The sequence below is a fragment of the Ambystoma mexicanum genome, chromosome 1q, assembly GCF_040938575.1.
Source record: "Ambystoma mexicanum isolate Mex_15411 chromosome 1q, UKY_AmexF1_1, whole genome shotgun sequence".
Lineage (NCBI taxonomy): Eukaryota > Metazoa > Chordata > Amphibia > Caudata > Ambystomatidae > Ambystoma > Ambystoma mexicanum.
Window position 1 is genome coordinate 1409882964 of NC_090922.1, and position 16658 is coordinate 1409899621.

Below are 16658 nucleotides of genomic sequence, written 5' to 3' on the forward strand. Positions count from 1 at the left end.
CTCTCTTCTACAAACAAAATGCCACGATCTAACAGGTTGATAGTACTGTGTAGCACTGGCACCGTGCTACTAGAGAGCATTTGCAGGGGAAAATAGGGAACAGCGAGAGAAACTTCAGAGGCAACGTCAGTCTAACCTCTACCCTGGACCCGCTGCTCCCACTTGGGCGATTTAACAGTAGGCTAGAACAAATAGGCCAACTGTGTTTGAAAAGTTTGCCGCTGGCGGGCTCTCGCCTATCAGGTACCTTTTGAATGACAGTTCTTGTCCGCTAGTAGAAACTCGCCTTCTCTCACTGTCGTGTTGAAGTCCTGTGTAGAGAACTTTGTCTTGCTGACAGTTTTGATCCGTCAGTGGGGGATGATGGATACCAAGGCTGTGCCTCATTACTCCAATTTCTATGGTTCAGAGTGTAGTCGCGGTTTGAAATGCTTCTTGATCTGTGTTCTTGTCACAGTAGAGATGGTTTTACAGGGTCAGTGCTGTGACGGGCCGCGGTCAAAATGATTTGCAGTAATCGTAGCAAGATTCTTGATCAGAGGGTTTGTGTTCTGGTCCAGTCCTTGGCAGAAATTGCTGTTTAGCTTCGCTAGATGTTGAGCCAACATCTCGATTCCCAGATCCATGTGCAGGTTGGCTGTTCTTGCAAAAAGTGGTGCTCCAGCCTCCATCCTCAGGGCTGTGTTCTCTACCTTTTGAACAGTCCTCTGGTGGGTTTCTGCACAGGTGCTCCATGCCAGAGAGGCATAAGTCAGGGTGTGGCTAATAATCATCTTGTAGATGTTGACTTTGCATGTATAGGCATGGATCTTCACTTCAAGAGTGGGTACAGTGCTGCAAGTTTGCCGGAGGCTTTCTGTTGGCCGTTTTCATCTGTGTCAAGAAGAAACACGAGACCAGAATTTCAGTGGCTAATGCAGTAAGAAACCAGGAGGAAAATGGTGCCAAATGCAAAAACAAGTTACAACAGCTGTCACATCTGCTTTGTGTGTAGATGCAGCAACAAACCTAGAGCAATGAAGCACCTGGGGCAGAACTATGCTACCCAGCTGGCCAGTGGAACTTGGCACGAGCTCCAGCAACGTGCCTGGACACACCCAATCCACTGTGCATGCGTGCACAGTGGAGGGAAACCCTGCTTGCGCTAATAGAACCCAAGAGTCTGACGTGCCTCCAGGAGTGCCTGGCAAGCCAGTTATTCGCGAGGCCAAGCCCACACCTGACACCCTCCAGTCCCCGAAACACCATAGAGATAAGTACCACAGCGCTGCCGCCTCGTGAAAAATGCAATTATTGACTGCAGTGCATGTGTTCCAGCGCTTTGATCTCGCTGCTACATAACACGGCTGCCTGTATTACTAGCAGCAGTACTCGCAAGCTTTCAGCGAGACCTGCCGCATAGACTGTATCAAAGTACTAACTCAGAACGCTTTTGCAAGCTTGTCATTGACCAAAGTATTTGTTTCTCATAGTTCGATAGACCGTTCAGCTGTCGTTTCAGAGGACGCAGTATCGGCATAGAAGCAGACCTTTTTCCGCCACCCAGTGCCAAGTAGCCCAGCTTCTTTGTGCTAACAAACATATGTTTAAATGTTTAAACATATGTTAGTGTGTCACACCAATGTGCCTTGCATGAGGTAATGTAAGGATCTGTTTGTAAGAGATAGATGCAAGGCAGTGTTCTCGGTACACCAATGTACTTTGCATGAGGTAATGCAATTTACTCGACACCAAATGTAATTTGTATGAGGTAATGGAATAACAAGTACACCAATGTGTCTTGCATGAGGTAATGCAAGGAATCACCTCACAGTTGTATGGGGAATGCATGAGTGAGCACATTAGTGCAAGTAGTGGCAATCTGTGAATGTTCTTGGCCTCACTAGCGTAACGATCGGATTGAAGAGCATTTTCCCTACATCCCCCATAGCCATCCACAAACGCTCCCTTTCTTGTTACCCTACTTCCCCGTACCCATCCAATCCGTGGACCCCAACCTTCTTTCCCCAGTGGGTTGAGGTGGCCTGTGTACTTCCAAAGTGCAGGTGCCAAGACCTCACGGGGAGGCAAGAGTTTGTGCTACCTCTGCGCAAGAAACAAAGGAGCTGTGACACTCTGAACATAACCTAATCTTGAGAGCAGTAAATCTTGAGAGCAGTAAGATTAGTCATGGTGAAAGTTTCCATTCAGGAGTAGGTAACTGTTATAAAGCCTGTTACCTCTTAATTTCAGTGTTGTCTGTAAGCAGAATTATAGTTGCTTCACCAATGAACAACATTGGGTAGCCACAATCTTATTCTCATTGCTGAGCACAAATTTGTTAAAATGGATTTCTACAATCTGGCCTGGTGGACAGAGTTTAGGAGTTATGATGAACAGGGCAGAGATCAATATTACGATCCGATCGAGAAAAAGCAGCTCCTGGTTATCCGGCAATAACCAGTGAGCTGGAGCTCCCACTGGTGAACAAAGAGCTAGTACACAGTGTTGTGGAAATCTAACTTCCACATAAGATGCAAACATAACAGTTTGTGCATTATTTATGACCCGTTATGCTTATAGTGTCATCTTGGTGTGCCTAATGCTTATTTATAGAGTGTCCTAAATGCATAGACTTAAGCGTCACATAGGTATGTTTGTTCACCATCAGATGGATTGGGAAGCCCAAAGAAGGTCCTGGTAGCGGTTAAGGTCAAGCGAACCAGGCTCTTCTAGGCTACAAGCCGGAGCTAAATAGCTCCCAGATTCCCTCAATGTCGAGCACTGAGAGGCTAGCCAAACCCAATCAAGGTATATGTATGAGCAGTCAAGGCTTTGTCTCAGGAAAGTGGCAGTGCGGTCAGCAGCCCTCAATGAGTCCACAAAATATGTCACACAATAATTACATTTAGACAGTCTGTTATAAAAATATAGTTATATATTGTAGGTCTGAATGCACTACAAATTGAATCTGGCAGGTAGTATTATCACACAACACTATAATACAAATATGTACAATCACCAAGGTTTACTTAAATAACATTATATAACTTGACCAAGCAAAGCAAGAAAGTTAGTTACATGCAGAATATTATGGGAATCAATCACAAGAACAATATCCTAACTTGAGAAGTCCAAACCCTAAGATGAATGGAGCCTTAAGCCCAAAAATAGAGTCCAACACAATATTTCTCTCCAGAATGAGTTCTCTTTGAAAAGGATGCAATGAGATTATCTTGGCGATTAGTTTCAAACTAGTTAAACAGTATTCAACAATTTACCAGAACATACAAGTGTTCTGCTCTCTTCCAGACTCAGGGCTAACCCAGGGGCAGGATAACCGACCCAGGTTCGACGACCAAAGGTGAGTGGAGGAGAGACAAGCGATAAAGGGACTTGTTCACAATGTTATCCTATGGAAGACAAGGCTGGATTTGGGGTGGCGACAGGCACACTGATGCGTACTTACCCCCCCTGAATCTTATTTCCCCAGATGTCTGTGGATCGTCTGGGGGGGGGGGGGGGGGGGGGGGGGGGGGTTCACTGGGGAGATGATCTTCTGCTGTTTGTTCCAGTGAGAGGTGCCCAGGAGTTGAAGGTGCGAGAAGTCTTCCGGTTGATTGGAAATGCAAGTTGCAATCCCTGTCGGTGAAGAAATGCAGAATCCAACAATGCAGGCATCCTCAAGACATTTCACTGGATGGAGGAACGAGTCTCCGCGACAGTCACCCTTTGCAGGTGACAAGAGGCATTCATTCTATTCTCGGTCAGAGCAGCTGCTCCTTAACAGGTTCCCTTGAAGGGTGAGAAGGTGAATTGTGGCACAAGCTGGCGACTACCAAAGTTCCGGACTTCAACTTGGAATGGCAAAGGTTCTGGCGAGGTAGGCCACAAAAGAGCTGGTCAGTCCACCGGGCCGTAAAGGGACACTGGATCCTTGAAAAGCTATAAAGACTAGTTGGCTCACTAGTCCAATGGCTGAAGCACCCTTCAGGGTCTTCAGAGGTCAGGCAGAGGAGCAGGGCTTTACCGGGCCATGCACAGGAAGGGATGCTGTGACACTTCAGGAATAGTCTTCGGAGGGCTGCTCTTCTTAGAGGGATATCTGGCTCCAACGCATATCTCAAGAATACTTGCAGAGGTCCTCCTTTTATCCAAGATTCAAGCAGGAAGCAAGTCCAAGACCACCAATGGTAAGGATCTGCACCAAACAGCGAGTAATTGTCCAATCTAGGACAACTGGGTATGTCCATCCTGGGACATACCCAGTTCCCCCCGGTCACTGTCACTTCATAGGTCACAATGCACTCTTGCACTTCTCCAAGTATTGGATGGGCCACTCAGTGCTTTGCATTTAGGATTTAAAACACGTCTGAGGACTCACACAGGATGTTGCCTATTTCAAATCAAGGAATCTGCAAAACGTGCAGTGTTTTCACATGGAACCTATGATAAGAGTATCAATTAGAAAATGTATAATCCTGTAAAAATGTTCATAGTTAGCCAAACGGGCACAGTATCCTCTTCATTACAGTCAGCTCATTCGTTACACAATTTCACTGGTTTGAGTCTTGGGGCGAGACCAATACAAACAAAATCCACATAAGGGAAACTGATGTCCATCCTGAAAGAAGCTTTCAGTCTCAGGGGATATACTCTCCAATGAAGGCAGAGAACCAGTTCCACACAGACCTTGTTGGAGGTTCCGGTGAGCTTGCCAATATTGCATTGGAAGGGGTCAAACTCAGCTGCATTCGGATTGCTGTGAGCATATACAACAGTCTTGCTTGGTGCACACAAATACTGTCATTTCAATTCATTTACTCTCTCTGCTATGCTCTCCATTTCTTCCCTTATTCCACCATTTCCAATAAGGGTAGCTTGTATTAATATTTTATTTGGGTTTATATAGCTCAAATCTAGCTAGGAAACAATGGAGCGCTGTACAAGTAATTTGGGATTAACAGGGACAAACTACTAAGTGTAGCCCTAGACCCCTCTCACATCCTTCCTGAGACTAAGCCTCGACTGAAATGCTACCCCACTAGGTTGGTTTGGCAAACACCACAGCATCTACCTTCCCGCTATCCGACTATTACACCCCGTCCTCCTTTCTTACAGAGCCATGCACAGCAAGGCCAACATTACTGACAGAAGAGGGTTATATAAGACCATATTACATTACATATCTAAAAAGCGTATATATACTGTGTTACATGCATGAATTTGTAATAGCAATGACGATACTGTGAGAGGGTGTTTGTAAAAGAAATTATTTGCCATACCAACCCTTCTGCTGCCATTTCGACGCAAACCTAAAATAGTAACTTGGTGGCTTGAAGTACACAAATGAAAAGCTTCCGTGAGAAGTCTGGTTAAAAATATTTTCAAAAAGGTACTGGCAGATGGAAGTTGGCTGGTAAGATCGCTCAACCAGTTATGCACGTCACTTGAATATCTGTGTTTAACCATCAGTAACAGGTATACATTTCAGAAAGCCTGATTTAGTAATTATTCTTATTGTGATTTACAAATTTCTTCACCAAGAAATTAAGTACGAGCAGCAATTATTTCAGCGCATCAAAGCGGCAGGGATCAGATCTACATGAAGCAATGATATTATACTACAAGTGTTGGCCATTTCTAATACATCATTGCATCTCAAAGTGGCTACACATCACTGCACGATATGTCAAAATTCCTCCAATCCGAAGTAATCATGACACTGGAGGCTTGATTCGAAAGTTTGCTCAAATAGCTGACCTAAGTAGGTAGCAGGGAACAGGTTCTAATACACTGGGCTATAAGCCCTACTGCATTCAGACACAGGTTAAGATTCAGAAGCTTTTTAACACCAATTGTTAGGCATTTTAGTATAACACAAAAATCATTACTTGCCCATCAACTGCATTGGCACATTCTGTAAAATAAGGATATACTTCTACAGTTCTCCTACAAGATAAATGCAAAGAGGAACTGGGTTAGTACAATAATAACAATGGAAAGATGGGACTCACGGTTGCAAAGCTTCTTCAATGATGTGATAGATGACAATGAAGAGACACTCATCTTTCCCTCGTTGAGCTCTTCGGCCGGCATAGCTTGCTTCAAAAACCGCTTGTACAGCTCTGTTTGCAGAGGGGTGAGTCTAGAACAGGGGCGCGTACATGTTATGCAGATATAACAGCATGCAGGCTGATTTAAAAACATGCACATATTCATGTGACACTGGCTGTGCAAAAGCCTTAAAACATCTGGGAAAAATAGTGACTATCTGGAATGGTCCATCTCTACCTGTTGTTGCCATGTAACTGTGACCCGGACCGTGGCAGCAGGTTGGAAACAATTCCAGATAGTCACTAGAATTACTATGTTCCCAGATGTACAGCCAGTGTTCAGCCCGGAGGATGGACCTAGTTCCGAAATGCATTGGCAGTTATTTTTGGACACACATTTTGGATGAACACTGCCTTTCATGAAATTAAAGGACATTTGTTACATTTAAATGTATAGATTATAATTTCGTGAACCTTGGGAATATTACTTGAACACTTAACAAACAGCTGCAACTTGTCTGGGCACAGCGTGAGCGTAATACGAGCTAGGAAATCTGATCTAGCACCTCCTTTTTGGATTCTCTACATCCTTGTGTCAAGGATTTATTGGTACGCTCTGATTAATTTCTGACTAACTATTGTCTTTGGAATATTTACTACTGTTCAATCAATTAGGGGTGCCCACCCTTCCTTCCTTTCAAACTAAACCTACAAAAACACAAGTACTAAAAATGCAATAGAGCAAAATGATTCTACTGTAGCAGACTTGAATTTCTTGTACTTTTTTAACTCTCACGAGACAATCTCAACATTTTTCTTTTCTTGTTGAATTTTCTAATGGTTATGCAGATTACATTTTTAGGTCTGCCTATCAATAGTGTAATCTTTCTGCCAAAACACTTGCAGATAGAGGCTTGCTGGTGTCAATCAGCTGACCCCGAGAGGAGGAATGAGTGGATTTATGCATTTTGGTCCGATACGCCTACTGGCACATTTTTTCAGGCAGCTATAATTTCTCCCTAGTTGTCCCTCCTCTTATGGCCCATCCACATCTGGATTTACTGGTACAAAGTACCCTGGCTTACTCTGCGGACATAGGGGGACCAGGAAAGGTACAATCACACAGAATGAGGAATTGCCACCTGGCAAGGGTGTGAAATCCCCGACTTTTGATTTATATTAAATACTGCTGCATCAGTAACCTAATATGCCTCTCTTGCTCTCCAGTGGCACAGAGCAGGTCCAGAGGTCACATGAGCTCTCTAAAAGATGCAATGACAGTAACGTCACTGCAGTGCTGAGGCTGCATTCAAGTCTACACATCCGTTTCAAAACCATCAACATTATGATTAACCCATCACCTTGTGCAGAGTAATCTGGAAATGTTAGACATACCTAGGTTTTGGTAAGGTGGATGATGGTTCAAATAATTATTAAAGCCACATTGATTGTAAAATACCAGTGACAATCCTGTGAGCTCAGACCAGATATGAGAAACAATGAGGATTCCAGGCACCTGACTTGTCTGCATGCCAGTGAATGGGACAAAAAAGACTGGATGACTGCCTGTCCTCCCTGCCATGCTCAGTAGCCCACAACAGGAGATCCCGTAGGAGCCTGCCTTCAAAGAGGCAAATCCATATTAAAGACCTGCCTCACACTAGAGGGTAAAAAACAAGGGGGGCCCTGGGAGTCCCTCTGCCGGACATTAGTCCTGGTTACGAGAGACTTACCCAGAGTCTTTAGCTCACTATCTTTCACAGAGGAGAAATATCTAAAACATATCAGTCTTTGTCCTGCCCTATGGCAGTCCAGCACCAAAATGCTAAGCAATTCTCCTGTGAACAAGAGTACCAACAGCAACCCCAGACACGTGTTTCAGTCTGGTTGGACCTCATCAGGATGGAGCCGAGCCTCTCTAAGAATAGTGAGCAAGGGGTCCACGTCTGGATTCCCCTAGTAACTTAGGGTGCGACCCCCCCCTGTTATTCACACTAGAGGGTTTCACACCAGAGAGCCTTTAAATTGGCGGGCTAGAGATGAGTGTGGAGTTATGGAAGCCAGGGAATACAAGTGGGTTTGAGGAAGGGTTCCTGTGAGAATCCCTCTCTTTCCTGTCCCCACCACTTCCTGCAGGACTTGTCACTCTGGTTATGGCATCCGGCGACACGGGCCAATTGTCACAAGGACAGGGATTAAAGCAGGCTTGTTTTAATCCAACCCCCTTTAGCCATTTACCTATAGTAGAGAGGGTTTCACCCTCCTCCCCCGATTCACAATTGGAATTGTAAGGATACTAGGAAGAATTCATGTTAACCCTGCTGGGAGAGCAGTCCTTTCCAAATCCCACTGCCAGAGGTGAAGACCAGTGTTTAATCGCAGATGAAAGTTTTATCCCTTAACCATTCCCAGAAAACATTGGAGGTAACTTTTGTTGGATTAAGGCCTGCACTCTTTGCCGGCAGCACTGATACCCAGGCTCCTCACTGGAGGCGAAGGACCTCTACAGGTGCCAGCAAGCCTGCCTGGAATGGGAGTGATGGGGAAAGGGACCCATATTGTCCATGAGCCCTAGGAATGGGAATCTCAGCACCCAGAGTCCAGGAGCAGCTGGATACCTGTTCAACCAGCTTCAAACCACATTAAAACTGGATTTTTAGCAACCCTTCGAAACACAGAACCACTGCACACAGCGTATTCCCTCGTTCAACGTCCTTCGAACAGACACAGGACCTCTGTTTGCACAGCTTTGTACCAAATTCCAACTGACATGTTTGCGCAGCTTCGAACCATACTCATTCCGAGACAGGAAGCTAAATGCTCAACCATCCCGACATATTTCTTGAACATGTTTCCTTTGCGTACATTGTTATCCCACACTAATTTGTATTTAGATGTAAGGATTGGCAATAGGTTTATTAGTCTTTTATTTTGATAGACTTCACTAGGGCTGTGCTATTATTATTTGATGGTCGTAGCTTAGATAGACGATTTACCAACCCACTGAAGTTCAATAAACACCCTTGAACTGTAATCACTTGTATCCGTCTTCACTGTTTGATAGCATGCCTTCATTACAGTACACAGACCTTGAATAGCTGCTGCTCTTCTTAAACTGTATTCTTGTGTTTTGCTTGTCCTGAAGTGCTCTAGTGCAATTCTAAAATAGATTCACTGTGTATACTTATCCTTGAGTAGCTTTAGGCCTCTAGGTAATATACAAGTTAAGTGACCCCTTCTGAACTGTGGTCTAAAATGTTACATTGTAGTGTAACTGTACCCATACTTGAAAGAAGATCTCATTAAGTGATTCTGTAAATGAATACCACTGCATATTCTGACTGATAGTGTCTGTTGCCCCGGAATTACTTATTGTATTCTGAAAGTATACCTAACCTGGTTTTACTCCCCACGAATAGATGAAGGCCATTCTTAATTTATTATAGGTTTGACTCACCTTGACTGCTTATTGTAATCGAAATAGACTATACTTTCGTTTGTATAGCATAAGTAATGAGTTGGTTTTTATAATTGTGTTCACATGATATGGGATAGTACTTACCTTTCCCAAGATTTCTCTTGCCCCATTTGTTTTTCAATTTATAGTGTTTCAGTGTTTCTTTGGACCATATGTATGCTACAATTTCTTTGTACCAAGCTATAGCCCCATCTCCCTCCTAAAATAAGCCTGGCTGCTCTATCTACGCTACCAAATGTTATCAGGTGATACTGTCTCATACTAAGAGTGGAGTTGTATACTGCCTTAGATATGGTTTTATGAAACCCTTAGTTGGACTATCCTAATAGACTATCCTAATAGATACATGTCTGGGGATGTTTGTGGTCTCATGCCGAAGTGATGTGACCAAGCAGTGTGGGAGTGGGACCAAGCCTGATTTGCATTTGGTCTTTACCCTTTCGTAATGGCTTAGTAGGCCAAGAACAGTGGTCTGGAGGGCTGCCGAGAGCAATACCATAGGTTGAGATTAATTCTAAACCTCCCAGCCATCACCTCTTGTTTTGCATTATGCTTGTTTTGCCATTTTTGAGCATCATCAGGTTGATCTCCCTTTTTTTAATTTCCATGTCCCCGATTCCCCCATCCCTACCATTCTAACAGCAAATGTATCTATAATCAGGCATACCTATATGGGCCACTGCTGACCTATAGGAGCATCCCATCGAGGAATCCAGTTCCACTGCTCTCAGTTCTGTTGCAGAGAATATAGGCAAGAAAATCTCTATATGTGCCATGATGCATGCTATCCGCTTGTTAATTCTTTGTATACCTAAGTGTTCATGACAGAATAGATTTTCAGGCCTTTTGCAACTAGATACCTACAGTGAAACTTGCAGCTCTATAAGGATCATACATCACTGCACAGAAGAGGCAGCGTTCTATCAGTGGACTAGAAAACCCAGCAAATTGCGCATTCTGAATCCACATGGAGTTGAATGTCAGAGACTGAGGCACACTTTCACTGGCAGCAGACATTCAGTGTATACGGTTTCCAGTGATCAACCGTTGTGGGACCTCAAATGTTGTCTAGAAACAAAGATCCCATCATATACATCAAAAAGCGGCTGAGAGAGGTTCAGCTCTACTTTCCGATTTCTGGCAGTGTCGTAGTCAGAAGCTTGCTCTAAAGGGCACTAGAGATATTTTATGAAGAACCACCATCATTGTTGTGTGTGCTGCAACAATTCTGTTTCATTCCCCTAGACACTTTTCAATTCAATGTTAGACTGAATGTGGACCGAATGATCAACCCTGAAAAAGGTGGACGTATCAGGTGCACAACTGTACCAAGCCAAGGTAGGATCAGCAAGTCTGCATCAAAATTAGGACTTGTTGAGCGGAAGTGAAAAGCAGTTTCTAGTTATCCAGCATTACACAGTAAGCAGGAGCTACCACTGCACAAAGAGTAGCTGTTACATGACTTCTACATGAGAGGCAAACTATAACCTTGTGCCAATTATTGTTTAAATGCCTTCTGGATGTGTCCTAATGTTCCCTTAGTCCCATTCCCAAACAAACAACGTTAATGTCAGATGGGAAGAGTTGGTTGGGTGGAGTCAAAAGTAGATCCTGGAAGCTCTTGGTATGATATGATATGGCATTTATAACACGCCTATACACAAGTGTTTCAAGGCGTGACGAGGCAAGGGAGGAGGACAGGGGGAAAGAGACAATGATCCTACTAGGCCAGGTGCCATGCCAATGACTGCCCTCTACCCAAGCCCCTCCCCTGGCAGCCATCTTCAGATTTGGTAGCACGTAAAGTGGCAGTAGGACCAAGAAACGAGTTTCTTCGGGGCAGAGCTGGAAGAGCTCAGATGCCCTGGCGATCATGGCGTGAAATGAGCCGATTTCGTCGTGGGGGGAGGCCCGAAGAGGTGGTGAAGGTAGGTCCATTCCATCATCACAACCGTCATCGTCAGTCCCCGTCGTCACTGTCTCCGTTCCCGTCTCATCCCTCGGTGGAGGGGAAGGAGGTGAGGGCCGAGAAGGCTGTGAAGGCTGGAAGGGCGGAGGAGGATGGACTCGCTACCGCTTGCTCTGTGGGCTTCCCAACGGTTCAGGCTCCGCTGGGTTGTCCGCTGGGGGGTCGGGGAGTAGGAACTTCCGTCTCCTCCACGGCCTGCGGCTCCTCGTCGGCATCACTGTCGCTTTCTTCGTCCGCCTCGTCGGGTTCCCTCCCGTAGGACCGGGCCTCCTCGAACTTCTGGTCCAGGATCTTTGCGATGCCAGCCAGCTCATCTACAGAGGTGGCATCTGTGTCCGTAATGGCTACCGTGCCCCCCCCCTCTTTCTCCGCCCGGGGTTTCACGGGGGTCTTATCGATAGGCTGAAAAGAGGATTCCCTCCGTGGTGGCAGGGAAACTCTAGGCCCGGAGGTCGTCTCCACTGGGATAGCCTCCGCAGGCTTCGCCAAGGCCGCCATGACTCCCTCAATCGAGGCCTTAGCCAGGTGAATCAGGGCCTTGTGACTTTGAGCACACCTGAGGCCTTCACCTTGATCCTTCATCGTCCGTTCGGACATATTTTTACAAAACGCACAGTCCTTCTCCATGTGCGATTTGTCGTTGTGAAGGCAGTAAAGGCACGAGAGTGCTCATCTTCCTTCAGGACATTTTGTAATCCGCATCCAGGGCAGTTCCTGAAAAGCTTGGATCCGGGCGTCGGGTTTCCTTTGCCCTGGGCCATGTCCAAGCGGGTTAGGCCTCAAAGATCTTCCGGAATCCTCCAAGAAGCGAAACTCGACGAAAACTCACCCTTGAGGGGCGTAGCAAATTCTGAAATGGGTCCCCGTTGATCGGAAGTAGAATCAGTGGAGCTTGAGGCTCGATTTACCAAAAAAATGAGAGTAACTCTGAAAAAAATCGCTAAAACGCAGTAAAAGCTCGAGAGCTATAGCACGAGGACTCCCAACACTTGAACGTGTGGTCAAAATCTGAAGATGGCTGCCAGACAGGGGCTTAGGTAGAGGGCAGTCATTGGCTGGGGGCAGTATGACCCAGTGGCCAGTGATTGGTTATTAGTAGAAAGACAGTTCAGAAACTAAACAAACTGATTTTTTCTTTACCAAGGATTCCCAGCCTGACGACAGGGAATATTCATGAGCATGTGAATCCATGCCAGAACCCATGCTGGAGAATATTCGTTTTGCATTACTCAGATAAGGCACAATGAGGTTGTTTTGTTAAATTAGGTCTACTTATAATTGCAACGCTGAATACTGGCTAACACTGCTTTGTAATCTCAACTAGATAAGCAATAGTAAATACTCTATAACAAGCAGTTGCAAGGTGACCTGTGGGCTGCACCACACAGGGCCAGGAGAAGCAAAAGAGTTATCGTATGCCTTTAAAGTTACTGTGATACACCGGACACCAAAGTAGTCCTTAGAAATATCATGAATGTAGAAATATCATCTTGAGTGTGTAACCTCAAACACTCTCACAGGTCTAAATAAGTTTGAAACGCTTAGAAACTGCTACATTATGGTAGGGGCAAGTCTGCTGAATTTTTTCTTTGCAAAACCATCATGTCGATGCAGATGTTTTGCATTTCTGCTATTAGACATTCACCAAGCTTACCTCATTCATCATTTGGATCTCTTTTCTGGATTTTTCCGCTACAGTAAGAACTGAAAGACGACATTTCCAAACTGAATTTCCTCTGTAGTTCTGTGGTCAATGAGCCATATAGGACAACGGTGTGGCGATGATTGGCATGGTGCAATGGGATTGACAGAAATGTTTCATGTTCTCTCCTGCAGAACTGCTTGAAAATTACATGGTCTTTTGAATGTAATTTCATCCCAAAATTGAACTTTAAAATGCAACAGCCACGACTGACTTGCAATTTTCAAGCAGCCAACACAAACACTGCAATGGTTGGCTTTGCCATACCTGTTCAGGTACATGAGTGGATTAACTAGATTACCATTTTGCACCTGGTTGCAGAATAATGTAAACAAAACCAAGCACACTGGACAGAATGGTGATGTGCTGATTTCATTTGGAACCCTTATTAAGTTCTTAAAACAATTATTGATATTCTCATAACTAAACTGACCACTTCAGTGTTTAAAAAATAAAATGAAAGAATGGTACTGCTTTAATAGCTGTATTTTTGCTTAGGTACCCCCGACACCCAAAGGATATGGCTGGCAGATATACCCTAGCACACACCAAACCCACAAAGTCATGCCTTACTGCTTGGTTTACACAAGTACTGGGCACCTGCAACACATCCGTCATAGGCCTGGTATTCTTAAAACAGTCTCCAACTATACCAAGCAAATGGATTACAATCTGAGCCTGGCCACGTCCAATTTCTGAGGAACCATGAATTGTTATAAATTCGACACATGCCAAACCATTTTCCGATAGATAGGCTCCTGAAAGAGCCACAAGGAATCTTGCACGCCTTTGAAGAAATGTGTGTACGGCTATTGCCAAAGTGGTAAGGTTAGCCAAAAAGAGTCAGCAAACAACGTATCTTCTATTGTTCAAATCATATTTTACCTGCAGCAAACCACCTGCTCAATTTTGACAGGTAAGTATTTCGAGAGAATATCTGATGTTCTCCGAATAAGGCATCTGGGAGGGAAATAAAACAAATAAGAATTAGAAACGGAATACTTTATGTTCTTCTCAATGCTTCTCATCCAAGCCAAGAAGTACATTTAAAAAACTGTATTCCTTTTTAGCACTTAACTTTCCACTAAATTAGTCATACAAGAATAAAATACATTAGGACATGCAGTAACATTAACAGAGGTTTGCAAATGGAATTGCGCATTTGAAAGTAATTAGTGAAACCACAGTCAAGTAACCAAAGAAAAACACTAAGAGAGCGCATCTGTAATTCGCACCCGGGGAAGGGCGCTGAGCCAATCAGGTGGCTGGAAATATAGGAAAGAACACAGTGGCGACATCTTGCCATTTGCCTCCCCAGGCGCCTCACCCCCAAAGACCTCCGACCTCTTTACTCTGCCCCATCCCCACTTACCTTCCAGACAGGCCCGTTGTATGAGAAAAGGGAGTATGTGAGTGGCACTATTTTCTTTTATGGGAGTTTGGCCTAGCACAATATAAGCAGTGCCAGTCTCAGTAAAAATAAATAAACTTCTTTGCACCCTGGGCCTGGCAGCGCTTGGGCCTGCCTAGGCTTCCCCAAAATCAGTGTTGCAAAATAATAATCCAAATGAAATCCAAGTACCTTATTCATGGTAGCTGTTACTTTATTTTTGCATTTATTTACAGCGCACATAACCCGTAGGTATCTAGGCACTAGTTTCATTGTGGAAAGGCAGGTCATTTAAAAAACGTGCTTTTTTTTTTCCAAAAGCGGGCCCGGTATACGAACCCGGTATACGAACCCGTGTTTGCTCAGCGTGGTCTTGCTTCCAAGACCTGCGCGTTGCTACAGAGCTATCCTCCCATACTTAATTCCAAAAACCTCCCACCTAACTACACTCCCAGATAATTTGATCAAATGTTCCTACTTTCTGTCTACAACCCTAACCGGCCTCCAAGTCACTCCTGGCACTTCTTAAATAGTCTCAGTGGTGTCCAGTTAACTCTACTGAGGATCTTAATCTGTCTTAGACGCTCTGCGAGGTTAAAGGAGAGTTCCGGGACTTTTTTTTTATTGTCCCTACGGGTCGGCCATGTGTTTGTAAGCATAAATCGGTAGATCGTAGGAAACTTTCCTATGGACCTTACCCGACTTTTCGCCCCTTATCGCACTCGAAATCAGCCTCCATTTTGTGATAATCCTATCATTCCGCCGCATCGACCTGGCTCACCTGCCTTTGCGGCACTAAATCAAATCCCCCGCCCCTGAGCCTGACATCAGCAGACGCGTACTGCCCATTTCAAGCACGTCTCGTGTCAACAATCGCTGCGCCTCAGCTATTGACGTGTTGCCATGGAAATGGCAGGACGCCTCTTTCCCCAATAAGTATAAACAGACCGTTTCACAACATACAGCAGCAGATTTTCGATTCCATTCCTCTCTCTGTGTTACTTTGAGTATTCTGTGACTCGTTTCAGTGCTCTGGTCAGCTACCTTCGCCGCTTGTAGCCCGTGTGAACAGATACCAGTACCTCCGCTATAAATTATTTTACTATCTTTACCGCACAATGGCCACAATAATGCCGTATATGTACGAGCCCGAGTACACCGAGGAAGAACTACTGGAAAGGCAAGCACGCGAAAACGATGGGGATTCGGACGGCAGTTGGGAGGACCAGTCAACGGATGAAGAGCCTGGACCATGTCGCATGGACGGCGTCTCCACCTGGTGCACGTGCAATCGGTGCGAGCTAATGCCAACTGAGGAGGAGAACTGCTGCTGCCGTGAAAATTCCGGGTGCTTGGCCTACATTTCGGAAAGCGAGCAAAGTCAGCAGGAAGGCGAGCAAAGTCCGCAATGCATCACCGAGCTGCCAGAGTTCAGGGAAGCCTGCCTCTCACGGACAGTGTTGAGGATGATGATGGTGCTTATGCACGAACTTCGTGGCACTGTTCGTCCGCGTAATCCGAGTAACGAGTAAGTATACTCTGTTTGTGATGTCAGTGATGCCACCACTATTTCATGGTCGTCTCCCACATATAAAATTACATTTACATATCATTGGAACGCATGTAAATTGGTTCCATATAGTGCATTTTCTAGATATAATTTTTTTCTAAGAAAAATGACATGTGTTACCTGAATCGACATTGATAAGAAAGTTTGGTCAGTTTAATACAGTTTGCATCTTTTTTTTTCACAGGTGGTACAGGCTGGTGGCCTATCGTTGCTTCACTTGGTGGCTTCACGGGAGGCTCGGACACCGCGTTCGGAGAGTAATACCTGCCTGTGCGGTACTTGCCATTAGACAACATTTCCCCAGTGACAGTGGACAATACCGCGGATTTTCCCTCGATGTGCTGCAACCTCAACTTTACAATGTGTAATGTTTATTATTTATGTTTAATTAAAATCTAAAATAAAGCCCAACATATATTTTAACAATGGTTGTTTTGATTTTTTAAATGAATCTAGTGTATATTCTCCTGGGAGGGTGAGGTATTTATAAACTCACCCCCCTGCCTTCCATGTA

The 16658-nt window shown here is 44.7% G+C and overlaps 1 protein-coding gene across 3 annotated transcripts in view; it reads right to left on the bottom strand.

Annotated features, from left to right (window-relative positions):
- Positions 1–16658, bottom strand: part of RAD54L (RAD54 like) — a 454404-nt gene that overhangs the window by 165043 nt on the left and 272703 nt on the right. For all 3 annotated transcript variants that reach the window (XM_069642281.1, XM_069642283.1, XM_069642282.1), the window contains 2 exons: positions 14070–14144; positions 5997–6127 (listed from right to left, as the gene is read on the bottom strand). In XM_069642281.1, coding sequence (XP_069498382.1) covers positions 5997–6127; positions 14070–14144 — 206 coding nt within the window. The remainder of the gene's footprint in view (positions 1–5996; positions 6128–14069; positions 14145–16658) is intronic.